Below are 19,677 nucleotides of genomic sequence, written 5' to 3'. Positions count from 1 at the left end.
CATCTGGCTGGGTTTACCCAGCCACTCTGGGCGGCTCCCAACAGAATATTAAAAACACGATAAAACATCAAACATTAAAAACTTCCCTAAACAGGGCTGCCTTCAGATGTCTTCTAAAAGTCAGGTAGTTGTTTATTTCCTTCACATCTGATGGAAGGGCATTCCACAGGGCGGGTGCCACTACTGAGAAGGCCCTCTGCCTGGTTCAATGTAACCTCACCTCTCGCAGTGAGGGAACCGCCGGAAGGCCCTTGGCGCTGGACCTCAGTATCCAGGCTGAACGATGAGGGTGGAGACGCTCCTTCAGGTATACTGGGGCGAGGCCGTTTAGGGCTTGAAATGTGAGCACCAACACTTTGAATTGTGCTTGGAAATGTACTGGGAGCCGGTGTAGGTCTTTCAGGACCAGTGTTATATGGTCCCAGTGGCCTCTCCCAGACAGCAGTCTAGCTGCCGCATTCTGGATTAGTGGCAGTTTCTGGGTAACCTTCAAATGGTAGCCCCACGTAGAGCACATTGCAATAGTCCAAGCGGGAGATAACCAGAGCATGCACCACTCTGGCAAGACAGTCTGCGGGCAGGTATGGTCTCAGCCTGCGTACCAGATGGAGCAGGTAAACAGCTGCCCTGGACACAGAATTGACTTGCGCCTCCATGGACAGCTGTAAGTCCAAAATGACTCCCAGGCTGCGCAACTGGTCCTTCAGGGGCACAATTACACCATTCAGGACCAGGGAGTCCTCCAAACCAGCCCGCCCCCTGTCCTCCCAAAACAGTACCTCTGTCTTGTCAGGATTCAACCTATGAAGCCTATCAAAGATGTGTTTTCAGTCAGTTTGTGGTTGGAGCCTCATGATCGTTTATGCCTATGTGCATAAAGTATTGTACCTATACTTTGTACCTATAATAATATATAATTTATCTACAATAATATATATTTTACACAAAATTGTACTTGAGGCCAGTATGTAATCGGGAATCTTCTTATGAAGCAAGTCTTTCCAGGGAGGCACACGTAGTTGTTTTTGACTGTCCAAATCCATGTTTGTGAATGTTTTGCCAGGATTCAAAGAACTAATTCAGGTTTGCCCAGATTTCTTTAGAGAAATTTTCTATAGAAATTTGTCTTGAGAAATATTCAAGCTTAATTAAAATAAAAATGGTATAGCTCAAGCTGCTTTTGAAACCTTCCTCCACTTTAGAATTATTTTGCACATTTGCTAGTATGGGACTAATCCTAGTCATACACTATAGGTATTTTCATAATACAGTGGTACCTTGGATTAAGTACTTAATTCGTTCCGGAGGAGGTCTGTTCTTAACCTGAAACTGTTCTTAACCTGAAGCACCACTTTTGCTAATGGGGCCTCCTGCTGCTGCCGTGCCGCCGGAGCACGATTTCTGTTCTCATCCTGAAGCAAAGTTCTTAACCCGAGGTACTATTTCTGGGTTAGCGGAGTCTGTAACCTGAAGCGTATGTAACCTGAAGCGTATGTAACCCGAGGTACCACTGTAGTCGTTCATCTACAGAGATCTTAGGATGAAGGACTGTTTATAAATACTTTTAATAAATAAGTATGAATATAATAATGTCTATAACAATACTATTATAACTTTCATACATATTGTCTGTTAAGATAGTTTTATACAATTCATGCAGGTCCCGCTATCAGATTGCTTGTTATCCGAACACAAAGGATTATCCCCAAACCTTGCTCCACAAAGGGTTGACTCAGATACCCAAACAGCTGGGGTTTGCCCATTTCCTTACTTGTTTCTGTTGTGCTCGTCGACAGCAGCTATTTTTCAGGCAGAAACCATTGGTAGAAGAGAGATAGGACATAACAATTTTTCTTGTAGGGCTCTTGCGGATTGGCTGCAGCAGTTTCAAGCAGAAAGCATGGAGAGAGGAAGCATGGATGAAAAATGTTCCCATGGGAAATAATAGAAATCATCAGCTCATTATGTGAATGTTTGCCTAATGACCCATTTCATGAGAACTCATTGTGTTCTGATAGTGGTACCTGCGTGTATATAGAACATGTTCTGTAATTAAAAATGGACAGAAGGACTAGTCGGGATTAAAAATGTGTTGGATCAATAAATTTCTGTTTTGACTACCCCATTGCATTTCTACTTCCAGCATTTATGTTCGTTCGTTTCAATAAAGGGATGCCTAGGACATTGTTTAAATAAGCAAGAATTGCAGAGCTGTAGTAAATTGAATTAACCAAAGAGAGAACATTTTTCTTTTGTGCAATTAGGTAACCGAATTCTTCCAGGATGATTTCTCATTTCATACCGCAATTGCTCGACTGATGGGCCTCAGTAACACATTGTCAGTGAGTATACCATGTAAATTATCATATTTTAATAACTTCTTTTACGGTACTGATGTGCACTACAGATCCATGCTTAGCAGCAAGGGTGCAGCTGGTGGTTTAAATGCTCTAAAAGCTTTTAGTTTTTGCATTTCCCTAAGATCATTTTTATCCATAGTGCATTTTTTCCTTTTAATTTGGAATGTTTGAAATCCTCCTTTTTAGAATTGCTTAAATATGGCATTCCCAGTATCATGAAGACCAGTAATAATCTAATATCTTAACAAATCTTCATCCTTGTTAATATTGTTTTGTTTCCCCTACCTTGGAAAACAATTGTTTTGTTTTACCTTTTGAAGAAAATTGAAATTTAACTGAGCTAAGACAGCTGTTGACTATATCACCTGGCAAAGATTGTGCATGTTGAAACTGAAACTACAGTTGCCTTGGGTCTAATGTAATAACAAGGCCTTTCTCTATAGGCCATGTGTTCACACTCTTAACAGATTGGTGGGTACAGAATAAAACCTAAGAGCATTTAAGTAGTGTGATAGCACAGTTTTTAATCTGCATTTGATAATATCAACTATCACACCCACCTGAAACCAGGAAGTAGCAAAGCTAAGATTAGAACAAGCCCAAGAAGGTTTACTTCATCAGAAAGCAGTGAAATCTGTTCTTATTTCACTTTTGAAATGATCCTTTAGTAGTAACTATAGTAGACACACACAGTGTTACTTAAAGGAGTCTGATGATGAATGTTTCTGCTAGATCTGTAGGCAGCTGTCAAACAAGTTGTTGGTGTGATAGGATTCCTAGAAGGAATGTCAACCTGCCAACGAGGCTTTTCACAGGATGAGGGATTGCTGTGTGGTTAGGTGGGAGATTATGTGCATTTAATAAATGGATTTTATTTCTTAATTGTTGCACACAACCTGCATACCTCCTCTGAAGCTAACAATTTGGGAACCTCACATTTTCCATGTACTTGGTCACGGCACCATATTATGCACTTGGGGAAAACGTGCGTCTTCAGCCAATCAGAACCTCTTTTGCTACTCTGATTATTTAGTGGAATACAATTGCAGAGTATCAGATGTACCTATTGTTTTCATGTTAATTACAAGTAAGACAACTGTCTATTCCAGTCACTCTTTGAACTTTTTAATTGTATTTATTTAGAACTGGAGAGCACAGCAGGATACATCTAACCACAAACATCTGATTGATTGATTAGTTTATATACCGCCTTTCATCCAAAGATCTCAAGATGGTTTACAGCATAAGATGTAAAATAAAACCACAAAGTACATAATAAAATGAGAACAAAAATAAAACAAACCCATAATCGCACCCACAGGTAGCAAGCAAGGCTATTGCCCTGCAGCGATGCCTTTTCCCCCTTTCTGTGCATTCTTTAGAATGGGCTTGTGTATCTTCAAATCCCCACTTGGCCATGAAGCTCACTGGCTGACCTGGGGCTGCTCAGTGTCTCTTAAGCTATCCTATCTTACAGAATTATTGTAATGACGCGGGTGGCGCTGTGGGTTAAACCACAGAGCCTAGGACTTGCCGATCAGAAGGTTGGCGGTTCGAATCCCTGCGACGGGGTGAGCTCCCGTTGCTCGGTCCTTGCTCCTGCCAACCTAGCAGTTTGAAAGCATGTCAAAGTGCAAGTAGATAAATAGGTACCGCTCCGGCAGGAAGGTAAACAGCATTTCCGTGTGCTGCTCTGGTTCGCCAGAAGCGGCTTAGTCATGCTGGCCACATGACCCAGAAGCTGTACGCCGGCTCCCTCGGCCAATAAAGCGAGATGAGCGCTGCAACCCCAGAGTCAGCCACGACTGGACCTAATGGTCAGGGATCCTTTTACCTTTAACTTTAAAAGGGGGGGAACCTCAAGCTTCTTTGAGCAAAGGCGAGATATCAATGTAATAAAGAAATAATGCCCAACAACTAACATTTGTTTTCCATTGCCAAAAGAAATGGTGACCCTTGGAAAACTCCCTCTCCTACAGCTCTGCATCTGGGTTTTTTTAAGGCTAACCCTGTAGGGGGGAAAGAGCTGGAATACTGACAAAGAGTCCAAGCAAAGCACAGGCCCAGCCAGAGTGATCCATCTTGCCTAGCTTATCTCTCACATTTACAAACGGAATTATGAATTTATTTAGTACTACAGCAGTGAATTCCAGTTTCCAGTGTACTTTTTGAGGCTCTAATCCTATAAGCTGATCTTCATAAGCATTCTCTGGCATCCGTACAGAATCCCAAGGGCTTGCTTTTGCTGAATGCTTAACAGTATCCATTAACTTTTCTGAATTTTTTGTATACGTGTGCATTGTGCATATAGCTCTCTTTCTCCATGGTTTTGCTGGCAGAAACATTACGTCTGTCTTTAACATCTTACTGTTAAATACTGTTTTTCAAGGCACAACTCTTCATTTCCCCCCCTTTTTACTTTCATACTGTCATTTTTCTTCATGAGTGGCTGCTTTATGAAGTGTTTACATTTTACAGTCCATTCTTCTCCCTCCCTCCCTTTCTTTCTTTTTTTTCTTGCAGCAAGCCTCACAGCCGGTTGTTCTTCACAGTGCAGAATTTGAAGATGCTTTGGCAGCTCTCTTTGTCATGCTTGCCCCGATGGCCCCCCACATAAGTTCGGAGATCTGGAAAGGTAACTTGCCCCATTGTGGGCTTGTTTGTTTGTTGCTACCACTGTGACGAAGAAGGAAAAAACTGCAAGGAAAGCTCTGCATTCGTGACTTAAACCATTTGATTGTACCTGAATGAAACTGTTTGGGGTTAGAGGCAACTAATATCTGTGAATAATTGTTACAGGGGTCATTTTTAGCCTTTCTGACATAAGGGTGTTGTTCATAGTATGAAATTGTTTTAAAATAAATAAAAGATAGTGTTTGCATATACAGTGGTGCCTCGCGAGACAAAATTAATTCGTTCCGCGAGTTTTGTCGTCTTGCGATTTTTTTCGTCTTGCGAAGCACGGTATCGGGAAAGTTTTGGAAAAGCTTCAAAAATCACCAAAGTCTTTAAAAACCTCAAAAAAGGCTACCACACCGCGTTCTATGAGTTGCTCCTCGAAGTCAAGTCGCAACTGTATTAACGGTGTTAAGAAAAAGGAAACAAACTTGCAAGACGTTTCCGTCTTGCGAAGCAAGCCCATAGGGAAAATCGTCTTGCGAAGCAGCTCAAAAAACCCTTTCGTCTAGTGAGTTTTTTGTCTTGCGAGGCATTCGTCTTGCGAGGTACCACTGTACTACTGGGGGGGGGGGGAGGGCAGGCGCACTCTGCGCAGCTTCTCACAATGCAAAGCAGAGGTGTCTGTCCAGGAAGTCGGGTTGCACAGAGACACTGGGCATTGGAAGGATGCTGAGAGCATTCCAGAGCATAGCAAAGGCAGCTTTCGGGAGCGTTTGCTCTCGGGTGCAGAGGAGGCAAAGAGAAAATGAGGATCATGAGGGGCAGGGGTGCCAACTTTAATAAAATGGGGGGGAGCCAGGTAAGCCACGCCCCGCATAAACGATCACAAGACGCGGTGCCCGGGCACTATTTGAATGGCCACGCCCATCGACTTGGGGACGGCCCCTTCAAATATTTCATGGGGGGCCCCAAGAGACTTCATCCCTTAGGAGTTGGTTTCTATGATGAGGGAGGAAGGAGGAAGTGTTAGAGAGAAAAGAGAGTATTTGAGGTGGAGGAAAGGAAAGCAATGGAGCGAAAAGTGGTCTGAGACTGCTTACCACCAGTGGGTGGGCCAGTAAAAGAGGGGAAGGAAAGATGGAGTGGCTGGGATGCTGAATCATAAAAAGCAGGAGGCTGTCCAGAGATGAAAAGGGGAGTAACAAAGGGGAGTTGGGTCCTCAATAGAAGGTCCTTTACAAAGAAGGGACCACCTAGGGTTCTGGGATCTTAGGTAGGAGAACGTTGACAATCAGATTTCATAGAGTGGTTCTTGGACAAAAAGCAACACTGAAGCATCCATAAAATTAATACAGCCGCATAAACTAAACCAACAAATAAACAGGAAATAATAATAATAATAAGAAGAATTTATTATTTATACCTCGCCCATCTGGCTGGGTTTCCCCAGCCACTCTGGGCGGCTTCCAACAGAACACTAAAATACAATAACCTATTAAACATTAAAAGCTTCCCTAAAGACGGCTGCCTTCAGATGTCTTCTAAAAGTTTGGTAGTTATTTTTCTCTTTGACATCTGGTGGGAGGGCGGGTGCCACTACAGAGAAGGCGCTCTGCCTGGTTCCCTGTAACTTGGCTTCTCGCAATGAGGGAACCGCCAGAAGGCCCTCGGCGCTGGACCTCAGTGTCCGGGCAGAACGATGGAGATGGAGACGCTCCTTCAGCTATACTGGACCGAGGCCGTTTAGGGCTTTAAAGGTCAGCACAAAGGTTAAACAAAGCCCACATAAGAACCAGAACAGAAAAGAGCTAAATTCTGAACCTTTGTCAGTAAGGGTCTTTTGTCACAGTAAAAACTGTTGTTGGTGCTTTAAAGACTGGCACACTAGTTTGGCCTCCGCTTTCATTGAACGCTCACTTTATCAGAGTGTGGGTTGTGGTCTGCAGAACTTTGACACAGTAAATGTGTTAGTCTTTAAAGGGCTTTAGATTCTGTTGTTGCTGCTGCTGCTACAGACTAACGCAGTTATCCCTCTGGGTACTGCAGCTGCAAAAGTTCTTGCAAAACCCACTCCCCCCCCCTTCTTTTGGACATCTCGACCCACCCTTCCCCTTCTGCAGTGGCTCTTTCACATCCGTATTGGCTTGGTCTAGTCGTTTAATGTAACGTAATGTGAAAGCTCTGTTTTGCTGCCCCTTTGACTTCTCTGCGTCCCTTCAGGGTTAGGGAGGTAGACCAAAATAAGTAAAAGAAAATAATGAAGTAGCTGTACAGGAAATCTTGTCGGGGGGTGGGGGGAGCCTAAGAATAAAATATCTGTCTCCTTAAAACTGAGTGGCATAAATACTTTGCCTTCCACGTTAGGTAGAGACTTTCTTGCTGCATGTCAAACACTCTCCTGGTGCACAGCCTCGATTTGTTCTGTCTTCCAGGAGTAGATGAAAAAACTGTCTCAGTTCACGTCTTCTACTTTTCTGGGTTGTGAGAACCGCTGGGTTGTGTGTCCCACTCCAGCAGCCCCTTGTCTATGGGATGGGCATACTGAGCATCTAAAACTCTGCGCTTAAGAGGGGTCCTAAGCACACATGGACCTATTTAATTGGAAGCTCCTGCCACATCCATACACACACCCATTCCATGATTAAAATGGGGGGTTATTCCCCATTTGTTGTCATCTTTGCTCATCACAAAATACCGTATTTTTCGCTCTATAAGACGCACCTAGTTTTAGAGGAGGAGAGCAAGAAAAAAAATATTCTCTCCCTCTCTGTGCAGCTCCTCTCCAGCAAAGCGGCAGGAGAAATGGAGCACCTTCCATTTCTCCTCCCGCTTCACTGAAGGGGCGCTGCGCAGCTTTCCCTCTCTGCGCAGCACCTCTTCAGCACTCTTTGGGCAGCTATCCTTGAAGCCAGGAGAGCAAGAGGGGTCGGTGCACACTTGACCCCTCTTGCTCTCCTAGCTTCAGCAAAAGCAGCGCGAAGCATCCGGAGCACAGCGGGAGCTCCCACTGCGCTCCGGAGGCTTTGCGTTGCTTTCGCTGAAGCCATGGAGCCTGCATTCGCTCCATAAGACGCACACACATTTCCCCTTACTTTTTAGGAGGGGAAAAGTGTGTCTTATAGAGCGAAAAATATGGTACATTTGAGATTGTCCAGCTAGCACAAGCTATTTAAAGAGAAATCTTAAAAGGGAATCGCAAATGTATTTTTTTGTGATGAGCAAAGATTACCCGTGACGCTAGCGAGACCACCTTAGAGAGGGGATTGTTTTGTTTGTATTTTACACCACCTATTGTTTTTCTCCTTCCTCCCATAAATCTCCATCACTAATCTTAATGTGGCTTCTTTATTTGGGGGTCCCTGGTTTGACTGTATATTTCGAACAATCCACAGATCTTGTATGCTCTGGCCATGCAGAGGCAGGGGGGAAACGGGCTGAATTCGCTCGATTTTCTATTTATTTAAATTTCTCGACCACCCTTCATCCAAGGATCACAGGTCGATTTACAGCATAAAAACACAAAAATACACACCATTGTGACCAACACAAACAATACCCTCTCCTCAGTTAAAAAGCCATAGATGGCTTAAGTAGCCAAAGGAGTTAACTGGTAGTTTCTGCGCCCCCCGCTCCCATGAGGAAAATGAACCCACCAATCGTGGTGTTCTTCTTGTGCAAGAGTTAGGGCACAAAGGGAGGGGAGATGGCAGGTGTTAAGCAGCAATCCTGTAGGCTGGCTTTGCCTTTAAGGTAGCTGGGCACTTCTCAACATCTTTATAATTGTATTTATTCAGTGGGATTTTTTCTACTTGAATCTCATTGGTTGTTGAAAGATTTTGTTGTTTAGTCGTTTAGTCGTGTCCGACTCTTCGTGACCCCATGGACCAGAGCACGCCAGGCACTCCTGTCTTCCACTGCCTCCCGCAGTTTGGTCAAACTCATGCTGGTAGCTTCGAGAACACTGTCCAACCATCTCGTACTCTGTCATCCCCTTCTCCTTGTGCCCTCCATCTTTCCCAACATCAGGGTCTTTTCCAGGGAGTCTTCTCTTCTCATGAGGTGGCCAAAGTATTGGAGCCTCAGCTTCAGGATCTGTCCTTCCGGTGAGCACTCAGGGCTGATTTCCTTAAGAATGGATACGTTTGATCTTCTTGCAGTCCATGGGACTCTCAAGAGTCTCCTCCAGCACCAGAATTCAAAAGCATCAATTCTTCGGCGATCAGCCTTCTTTATGGTCCAGCTTTCACTTCCATACATCACTGCTGGGAAAACCATGGCTTTTACTATACGGACCTTTGTTGGCAAGGTGATGTCTCTACTTTTGTTGAAAGATAGGGTAGTGTTTTTGTTTTTTGTTTTTAATTTTAAAAAATGCTGCTGTGCTGCCTTAAGAAAGAGGGAACTGCCATATATGGAATCAGCCCATTGGTCCATCTAGCTCAGTATCACCAATGCTGATTGGCAATGGCTTTCCAGGGTTTATGGCAGGGAGTCTCCCTCATCCCTACCTAGACACGCAGGTGATCGATAACCTGGGACCTTCTTCACACAAAGCAGATGCTGTTTCACTGAGCTGACCTTTCCTCTGCCATGGGCTTCGAAGTGGTTTGTGCCTTCGAATGACACATGCCAGTCAAGCAGCTTACCAGTTCGAAATACCTATCTTTTAATGCAAGAGGACAGATGCTTAGATCTGTCTAGCAGTTCTCGTTCCGTAGTAGGAAATACTGATCACTGGATTTTTAATTTTTTTAAAAAAAAAAAAAAGTCTGCTGGCTGAGAGAAATAGCAAACAGGAAAGCATACACTGGCGTTTATCCAATCTCATATTAAGTTCTTTGAACTGCCCTCAAGATAAATGACTTTTTTGTCTTCCCAGGATTTTGTGGCAGGGAAGTGTTTACTGCATAATTCTTACATGCCCAGCACATCAGTAAGGAGGGGGCTATTTGAGTGCAGGCTTGTACATTATGTTTCGTACTTATTTACCCTGTGTTCCCCTTGGCTGAATTAAGTGCTATAATGTCCTTTGAGAACTTATTTCATGTTACCTTTGTGTCTTGCTCTGTTCTAGTAGCCTGCCTTGAGCTAATAGATTTTAGTGCCCCTTGTTATCCCTATGTTACTTGGAGCTTCAAATCATATTTCAAAAAGCAGCCAAGCATAGCTTCTGCATAAAAAAGAATATTTTAGTTATCTGTGATCAGCAGGCCTAATATATGGGCAGATTCCCTCCTCTGCTAGGAAGAAAATTCTTCAAGATAAGCCTTTCTTTTCATTTTCTGGTCATGGTGTGCATCAGAAGAGCTTATGTAAACCCATTATTGAATTTTCCCAGAGTCCTGCTCTTACCTACCATAATACAGGGTTTAAGGCATTGTTGCTGGCATTTAAAACCCTAAACCACGAGGGGAAAGCATACCTTTCAGACCACCTCCCCCAGTACAATCAAATCTTTCCTGAAATCTTAATTTTTAATTCTCCATTTTTTTACATGGCTCAGTTTTGTTTGTGATAGTTTGTTTTGGTTTTAATCTTGTTCTTATCTGATTTTTAGAAATCTTACTGAATGTCACTGTCACATTTTGATTTTTACAGTCGTACCTTGGAAGTCGAACGGAATCTGTTCTGTAAGTCCGTTCGACTTCCAAAACCAAATCACGGCTTCTGATTGGCTGCTGGAAGCTCCTACAGCCAATCAGAAGCCCCGTCGGACGTTCAGGTTCCAAAAGAACGTTCACAAACCGGAACAATCACTTTTGGGTTCACAGCGTTTGGGAGCCAAAACGTCTGAGTTCCAAGGCTTCAACAACCAAGATACGACTGTATTCCAATTGTTTAGAGGTTTTGTAATATTAAGCCACATTAAATAAATACGTGGTTTTCAGCTAAAAGAACTATGCAACAGTTTTCTTAGTGATAGTAAAGCTTTTCAAGGAAGTTGACCATTTTGTTCAAGCCGTAACTGTACCATTGTTCAATTTAGTTGTCGAAAAGTACTTGTAACCCTCACAGCAAAACAGTTGGATTGCTTTCTAGGAATGAAATCCACTTCAACCAGTGAACACTAAGAGTGGTTTAGACTGTCCTGATATTTCATATTTTGCGGAGTCCAATTGTTCTCTGATAATCTCAGCAATGTTTTCTCGTTTGCTCTTCGTGTCTCCTTTTAAATTCAGAGTGTTCCACTTGCCCACGTGTCATCCCTTCTGCGTATTCACTGCCAAAACATGTCACTCAGCCTTTTACTGCTGGCCAGAGTTCACCAGACTGATAACTTGGCAATTTGCAAATGTGAACAGGATTAGGAAACCGTGTTTCCTTCCTGGAACCTTGCATCTGAGTAACATTCAGACACCACATATAAGATACTTCACTGTTTGCGAAATAAAATATTTTTTTCTATCCAGATAAGGATGTAAGATTACTGGATCTGGAAGGCTTTATGTTATGCTAGGAGTCCCATCAAGAAAAGTTATCTTGCAAAAGATACATTAACAAGAGTGAAGTCTTCTTTACTTTCATTTAAGATTTTCCTATTTGTTTTGTGTCGGTTATGTTGCCTGGCCAGTTTTCATAGTCCTCCCACATGTGGGCATAACAAATGAAGGGCATTAGAAGTATTCTGCAGAGAATATATGTGTCATGTATATATCCCATATAAGTAATCTCCCTGCTTTAAGTTCACGCATATTTTGCAGGGTTGTGGGGCTCTGCTATCTTTGCCTAAATAATAAAGAAAGTTCCTTCTGTTCACAGTATCCTGTTTTGCTATGTTTGATGGTCATTCTTGTTCTTTCTAGATGGTGTAAAAGCCCCTCCGTATGATTTGTGGCCTTGGATTAAGTTGGTCAGAAAACTAGTTTAATTACAGTGGTACCCCGCAAGACGAATGCCTCGCAAGACAGAAAACCCGCAAGACGAAAGGGTTTTCTGTTTTGGAGGCGCTTCGCAAGACGAATTTCCCTATGGGCTTGCTTCGCAACACGAAAGCCCATAGGGAAATCTCCGGGGACCTGTTTTAAATTGCTGGCGGTCGGGAGCAAAGACTTTCGCCCACAGCCGGCCTTCAGAAGAGGTCCTGGACCTCTTCTGAAGGCTGGCGGAGGGCAAAAGTCTTTGCTCCCCCCGCCTGCCTTCCCGGGACAGCGGAGACTTCTCCGCTGCCCCGGGCGATCTTAAAATGCTGGCGGGCGGGAGCGAACGCTTCGCTCCCGACCCCCAGCATTTTAAAATCTTTGGGCGAGTGTCTGCAAGCCTCGCGCGCCCGGCAGGAGGTCCCGCCGGGTGCGCGAGGCTTGGGGCGGCAGCCTGTCACCCGAAGCACGGGGAGCCCTTCGGAGAGCTCCCCTTGCTTTGGGCGAGTGCCTGCAAGCCTCGCGCGCCCGGCAGGAGGTCCCGCCGGGTGCGCGAGGCTTGGGGCGGCAGCCTGTCACCCGAAGCACGGGGAGCCCTCCGGAGGGCTTCCCCTGCTTCGGGCGAGTGTCTGCAAGCCTCGCGCACCCGGCAGGAGGTCCCGCCGGGTGCGCGAGGCTTGGGGCGGCAGCCTGTCACCCGAAGCACGGGGAGCCCTCCGGAGGGCTTCCCCTGCTTCGGGCGAGTGTCTGCAAGCCTCGCGCACCCGGCAGGAGGTCCCGCCGGGTGCGCGAGGCTTGGGGCGGCAGCCTGTCGCCCGAAGCACGGGGAGCCCTCCGGAGGGCTTCCCCTGCTTCGGGCGAGTGTCTGCAAGCCTCGCGCACCCGGCAGGAGGTCCCGCCGGGTGCGCGAGGCTTGGGGCGGCAGCCTGTCACCCGAAGCACGGGGAGCTCTCCGAAGGGCTCCCCGTGCTTCGGGCGAGTGCCTGCAAGCCTCGCGCGCCCGGCAGGAGGTCCCGCCGGGTGCGCGAGGCTTGGGGCGGCAGCCTGTCACCCGAAGCACGGGGAGCCCTCCGGAGGGCTTCCCCTGCTTCGGGCGAGTGTCTGCAAGCCTCGCGCACCCGGCAGGAGGTCCCGCCGGGTGCGCGAGGCTTGGGGCGGCAGCCTGTCGCCCGAAGCACGGGGAGCCCTCCGGAGGGCTTCCCCTGCTTCGGGCGAGTGTCTGCAAGCCTCGCGCACCCGGCAGGAGGTCCCGCCGGGTGCGCGAGGCTTGGGGCGGCAGCCTGTCACCCGAAGCACGGGGAGCTCTCCGAAGGGCTCCCCGTGCTTCGGGCGAGTGCCTGCAAGCCTCGCGCGCCCGGCAGGAGGTCCCGCCGGGTGCGCGAGGCTTGGGGCGGCAGCCTGTCACCCGAAGCACGGGGAGCCCTCCGGAGGGCTTCCCCTGCTTCGGGCGAGTGTCTGCAAGCCTCGCGCACCCGGCAGGAGGTCCCGCCGGGTGCGCGAGGCTTGGGGCGGCAGCCTGTCGCCCGAAGCACGGGGAGCCCTCCGGAGGGCTTCCCCTGCTTCGGGCGAGTGTCTGCAAGCCTCGCGCACCCGGCAGGAGGTCCCGCCGGGTGCGCGAGGCTTGGGGCGGCAGCCTGTCGCCCGAAGCACGGGGAGCCCTTCGGAGAGCTCCCCTTGCTTTGGGCGAGAAGTCTCTGCTGCCCCGGGCGATCTTAAAATGTTGGCGGGCGGGAGCGAAGCGTTCGCTCCCGCCCCCCAGCATTTTAAAATCTCCCCGGGACAGCAGAGACTTCGCTCCCGCCCGCCAGCATTTTAAAATCGCCCCGGGACAGCAGGGGCTTTTAAAATGCTGGCGGTCGGCAGCAAAGCCCTCCTGTCCCCGGAGCTTGCGGGGCGGGAGGTGGGAAGAAGGGCTTTTTTTCCCACCGCCAGCCTTCAGAACAGCCTTCTGAAGGCTGGCAGTGGGAAAAAAGCCCTTGTCCCCCCCCCCCCCAGCCTTCAGAAGAGGTCGGGGAACAGACTGTCCCCGGACCTGGTCTGAAGGTGGTTTCCCTAGGAACGCATTAATTGATTTTCAATGCATTCCTATGGGAAACCGTGCATCGCAAGACGAAAAACTCGCAAGAAGAAAAAACTTGCGGAACGAATTAATTTCGTCTTGCGAGGCACCACTGTATCTGAATTCCCCCCACCCCCAAAGAATATATTCTGTTGAGTTCAGTCACCGATGTTGTCCTTCACATTGTGAAGTTATCAAGTTCCTGGAACAGAACCCAACATTTCAGCTATATCTAGGTATCTGGAAGGAGATTTTGGAATCTGGAAACTTTTAAAATATTTTTAAGAAGTTTGACAAGTAATTCCTAATTCTGTAAAATCTTTCTTTCTGATGGTTTCAGCCAGGGTAGACAATCTGTGGCCTTGCAGATCTTGTTAGACTACAAATCCCATCACCCCTGAACTATTGGTCATGCTGGCTGGGATTGAGGGGGAAACAACATCTGGAGGGTTGCATTTTGCCCATCCCTGGTTTAAGCAGATGGAACTGCTTTTGGATCATAAACAGTGCTCTCCTATACAGGTCTACTTCAAAGTAAGCCCTCAAACACTCCCAGATATGTGTACAGTCAAACCTCTGTTCTTGAACGGCTCCATTTTGGAACATTTTGTTTCCTGAATGCCGAAAACCCGGAAGTAAATGTTTTCGAGCATTCCTCAGAACTTGAACGTCTGACGTGGCTTCCACTTGAGTGCAAGAAGCTCTCATCGGTTGTCGAATGTTTCAGAAGTTGAACGGTCTTCCAGATCGGATTACGTTCGACAACCAAGGTTTGACTGTATAGGATTGTGACTTTTTTATAATGTTTATGAATATGGGAAGTAATGAAAACTCAATTCACCTTGGAGCTACGGACGGTAACGATGGCTTCTATTTGGGTTCCAAAAGTGAGAATTGGCACAGAAAAGCAAATAAGCTAAATAAACAGAAACTTCCAAGTTTTGAAAACAACTTTGTTTTAGCTTTCCTAAGTGGCATCGTTTCACAATTTTGTATAGTATGCCTTCAGTTAGCAATTCCTCGTCAACAAATCTCAAGGTTGCAGTATTGCTGTTGTCCCAGAGTTCTCCTCCCATGAGGTTGTTGTTTTTTAATGTTATATATCTGGATTCGCCATGTCACTGATCTCTTATTTTTTTCAGAAAGGTGAGGGATGGAGGGTTTGTTATGTTGTGAGAAATCCCAGTTGAACAGAAGAATAAGGAGTGGCCTATAATTGCATGTTTTCTGCTTTCCCATCTAACATGTGATGTCTAGGAAAGAACTGAGCTCATTTACAAACGGAAAAGTCTTAACCAGAAAGGGCCAGCAAGAAAAATGAATCACTGTTCAAGCAGCTTATTCCTTTCCTTTACACTTTGAAAGGTTTCACGCATGCACTTGCGATTGAGACTGCTTAATTTTGCCACCTGGCTAAGTACATTGTTGGAAAACTACTCCACACAAAGAAGACCACGTGTTGTGGCTGCACAGAGAACTTGTTTCTAATGAATATTATCATGCTTTTGTTTTGATTTGTTGCACACTGCCTTGGTTGAGTTACAAAAAAGGTGGTTTAAAATATTCAAGTGGTTAAAATAAAATTGGCTGCCACAAAAAAATAATTATTATTTTGTTTCAGGCTAAGGACTCTGTGTCCAAAACCATTTCTGTGCTTTACAAAAAGCTGAGTATCTAGCTTTTTATCCAACAGACTGGGGTCATGAGCCGGCTAACATTAGGTAGTTCATTTCAGCAGGACAGAAGATTAGCATGTGTCTAACTTTGACTGGACTATATTTTGAAAGTATTATAGTTTTCTTTTGTACCATAACAATCTCTTGCAGCGCAATCCTGTAAATATTTCCTCAGAATACAGTCCCATTATGTTTGGGGCTCACTCCCATAAATATTTGTTATGTAGCCTAAATTAAGCTTTAATGAATAGATATATTTGTCATGTTCCTTGTGTGCTGTGGCTTCTAGGGGTGGTGGTTTTTTCTGTTTTTATGGTATCTTGTACCATAATGTACTGAGACTTGTGGGTATAGGGCATATATAAATTCAATAAATAAGTAAATATATTTGTTTTTAAATGTGGTGTAAGTCGCCTGGAGACAAGCTTCACGTGACAAGCAGCTAAAAAGTCTAATAAGATTATTATTACTACTATTACTATTATTATTAAATCTCCTGACCCCATCTGTTTTTAAGCCCTTTAAGAATAGCATAGGACTATTTTTCTCATCTTCCCTTAACCTATTGCTTGAATTTCAGACAGCAGAGCTATTTTGCTTTCTTTGGTTTGTGATGCGCAATCTGGTACACATTCAGCTTACAGGATGCCGGCTGTTCTGTGCTAAAACAAACTCCCAACGGTTCTGCTCTGGGCAGTGCTTAAACGGAGCAAGCAAACTGTGAAAACAAATGTTTCGTTTTAAGTACAAGCAATCCATTGATGTTGTGTTTCAGGCTTGTCTCACGCTCAAAACAAACTTTGCACTCATCATCTCTGGCACATGGACGTATTGCAGCAGTCCTGGCCTACGGTGGACCCAAAGTCTGAACAGCTGCCAGAAATAGTGCAAGTCTCCGTTCTGGTAAGAACACGTACTCTTCCTTTGGTTGTGATGGTAAAATCTTTAAAATTTCTTGCATCACCTATCAGGGAGAAGGTTGTATGTGGGGGAGGTTAATTTTGCTGCTGTTAAGGCCCAGCAGATTGCCTTCGAAATAAACTCAGCAATGGCAGAAGCTTAGGTTTCAAATGAACAGAAGCCCTCACCTTAATCCTGCCTCCCCAGTTGGTTCAGTTCGTGATCACTGTGTGTTTTCTACTTGGAAAGTCATAGCTGGCTGTCTTAATACAGAGTCAGGAGTAGCTGGCATGGAAGGGCTGTAGCCTGGAACCACTCCTGGCAGCAGCATTTCTGACACTTATCAAGGCCATGTGGGGACTGGGCAGTAGCAAGGACGTACCAGTGCAGAATTGGCTCCGCCAGTGTGCTGACATCACCCCAGTCTTGCCTGTTCCTGCACCAAACCGTTAACCAGTAGTGATGTTGCTGTCAAAGGACCAACACTCCTCCTTCATGTCAGTCACTCCTACTCAGAACATTGGTCCACCTGGTTTAGTATTACCTGCCCTCGCTGGCAATGGCTCTCCAGGGTTCCAGGCAGAAATCTCTCCCAGTTATATCTGGAGAGCTATTGCCAGCTTGGTTTGCGTGCAGAGAGTTTGTGTAACACCACTGCGCTCCAGTCCGTCCTTTTAGCAGCCCTAGATCTAGTCGATGTGACCTTGGGAGTGGAAGTGGCCCATACCCAGGATGCGATTCAGAGACATGGGGTGGGAGCTGGGCCGTGACAAGAGACTGTGTGGAAACAAAAGGACCTGATTGGGCCTGGGGCATTCTTCCACTGGTACAAAACCCCACAGAGAAGTCTAATCATGGTCTGACATGAAAATAATTAGAGCAGAACTACATGACACGGAGGGACACAGGTGGCGCTGTGGGTTAAACCACAGAGCCTAGGACTTGCCGATCAGAAGGTTGGCGGTTCGAATCCCCGCAATAGGGTGAGCTCCCATTGCTCGGTCCCTGCTCCTGCCAACCTAGCAGTTTGAAAGCACGTCAAAGTGCAAGTAGATAAATAGGTACCACTCCAGCAGGAAGGTAAATGGCGTTTCCGTGTGCTGCTCTGGTTTGCCAGAAGCAGCTTAGTCATGCTGGCCACATGACCCGGAAGCTGTACACCGGCTCCCTCGGCCAATAAAGTGAGATGAGCGCCGCAACCACAGAGTCGGTCACGACTGGACCTAATGGTCAGGGGTCCCTTTACCCTTTACCCAGAGCTGCTGATACAAATGGCATTCCTCAGCCAAGTTCCCCCCTCCCCCCAAAAAGGCATATATTCTGCTTAGACTGTGTTCCGATACCTGGCCCTGTGTTTACCTGCTCACATTGCACACCTTTGTTGCCACTGTTTGGGGCAGGAAAGTGACCTGCTTAGTCATGTAGAGGCACGTTATTTGGGGGCGTGGGGCTGACACTGGGTTGTCATTTGTGGCGGCAGTTTCATGTATACAAATCAAGATCAGCAGGTGAAATAATATCTTGTTCCAGATTTTGCATTTATAAAGCTCCACAAGTGTTCTGACATTCAAAGTCCCAACTTGACATTTGTGTCAATATCTCGGGCTAATGCCATGCTGCTTACCCATTCAGTTGTAGTTCTGTCACTGTTGATATCACACTCTGTTGTTCCATTTGTGTCTGTCCAAGGATCAACATGAAACAGGTCACCTCCCTTGCTTTCTGCGCTGTAGACATAATGAAATATAGTGGTGCCTCGCAAGACGAAAAGAATCCGTTCCGCAAGTCTCTTCGTCTTGCGGTTTTTTCGTCTTGCGAAGCAAGCCCATTAGCGGCTTAGCGGGCTTAGCGGATCAGCTGCTAAGCGGCTTAGCGATCAGCTGTTAAGCGGCTAAGCGGATCAGCTGTTTAGCGGCTTAGCGGATCAGCTGATAAGCGGCTTAGCGGCTTGGGGAAAAGGGGGGGGGGAAACCCTGCAGGAACTCGCAAGACATTTTCGTCTTGCGAAGCAAGCCCATAGGAAATTTGTTTTGCGAAGCACCTCCAAAACGGAAAACCCTTTCGTCTAGCGGGTTTTCCATCTTGCGAGGCATTCGTCTTGCGGGGCACCACTGTAAATATCTGGTTTTCTGTTGTGCCAGGTGTTATTGCCATGCTTCGTCAGATGCAGGGCATCATAGCATCTAGCACTGCATCTTTTAAAAAACTGGTGCTTCCTTGGTGGCATATTAATAGCCTGGAATTGAAGAATTGGATGCAACCTGTCTTCTAGGGCGCACTCTTGTCCCCAGATTTTATGCCATTTAGATTTCATCTCCCCGTGTCCAACCTTCTCACTTTTCTGTAACATCTTTTTTGTAAAAGCTCTTCTGTTTTCCCTATAATGCCTTCACTCAGGTTGGCCCTGTATGTATTGAAGATGGTACTTTTAACTTGTCTGGAAAATACATTGATAATGTACAACAGGAAAAGTTGGGGTTTGATCTTGTTTAAAAACTAACCAGTGTCTACTTAGTGATCTGATTCCTATGTCAAATTGAATCCTTGTTTAAACCCTAGTTAACTTTGATTGAAATGGGTAGTGTTCCAGTGCACACTGCCGAAATAGTGGACACTCCACTCCTCCCCAATCCTGTGACTTCCAGGAAACAAGCAGGTTTACTGCTTGTGGTTTATCTGGAGAGAGACAAGGCACAAACTTAGGTTTTCATGACACAACAAACCCAAACCATGGTTTGTTTTGCAGCAGAACTGCGGGAGGAGTGTAGCCCACATAATTTCATCTGCACGCACTAGCATGCTACTCATTCATATGAAGCCATAGTTATTCTAATGTGGCACGTGAACCAAGCTGGCTTCTCATTACTACTAATATAGTTCAGTCGGGAGAGCTATATAATCTCAGGGTCGTAGGTTTTCAAGCCCCACATTGGGCAAAAGATTCCTGTATTGCAGAGAGTTGGACTAGATGACCCTCGTGGTGCCATCCAACTCTGTGATTCTGTTCTGTGATTCATTTATTCTATAAGGCAGCCTCTCTGACCTTTTACGCATTACTTCTTTTTAAAACCAGACCCAACTGGATTGGCTAAATTCGCCCAGGGCTATACATGTGACTTGCTGATCAGCAGGTCGGCTGTTCGAATCCCTGTGACGGAGTGAGCTCCCATTGTTCGGTTCCTGCTCCTGCCAACCTAGGATTTTGA

At 46.0% G+C, this 19,677-nt stretch overlaps 1 protein-coding gene across 4 annotated transcripts in view; it reads left to right on the top strand.

The window, feature by feature from the left end:
• The window catches only part of LARS2 (leucyl-tRNA synthetase 2, mitochondrial), a 67,364-nt gene that overhangs the window by 46,574 nt on the left and 1,113 nt on the right, over positions 1 to 19,677 (top strand). For 3 of the 4 annotated variants that reach the window (XM_077916413.1, XM_028751625.2, XM_077916411.1), the window contains 3 exons: positions 2,265 to 2,342; positions 4,884 to 4,995; positions 16,347 to 16,474. In XM_077916413.1, the coding sequence (XP_077772539.1) occupies positions 2,265 to 2,342; positions 4,884 to 4,995; positions 16,347 to 16,474 (318 nt within the window). The remainder of the gene's footprint in view (positions 1 to 2,264; positions 2,343 to 4,883; positions 4,996 to 16,346; positions 16,475 to 19,677) is intronic. The other variant, XM_077916412.1, reaches the window with a different exon arrangement.

The sequence above is a fragment of the Podarcis muralis genome, chromosome 12 (genome assembly GCF_964188315.1).
Source record: "Podarcis muralis chromosome 12, rPodMur119.hap1.1, whole genome shotgun sequence".
Lineage (NCBI taxonomy): Eukaryota > Metazoa > Chordata > Lepidosauria > Squamata > Lacertidae > Podarcis > Podarcis muralis.
Note: the sequence above shows the minus strand (reverse complement) of the source record. Positions and strands in the feature narration are given on the sequence as shown.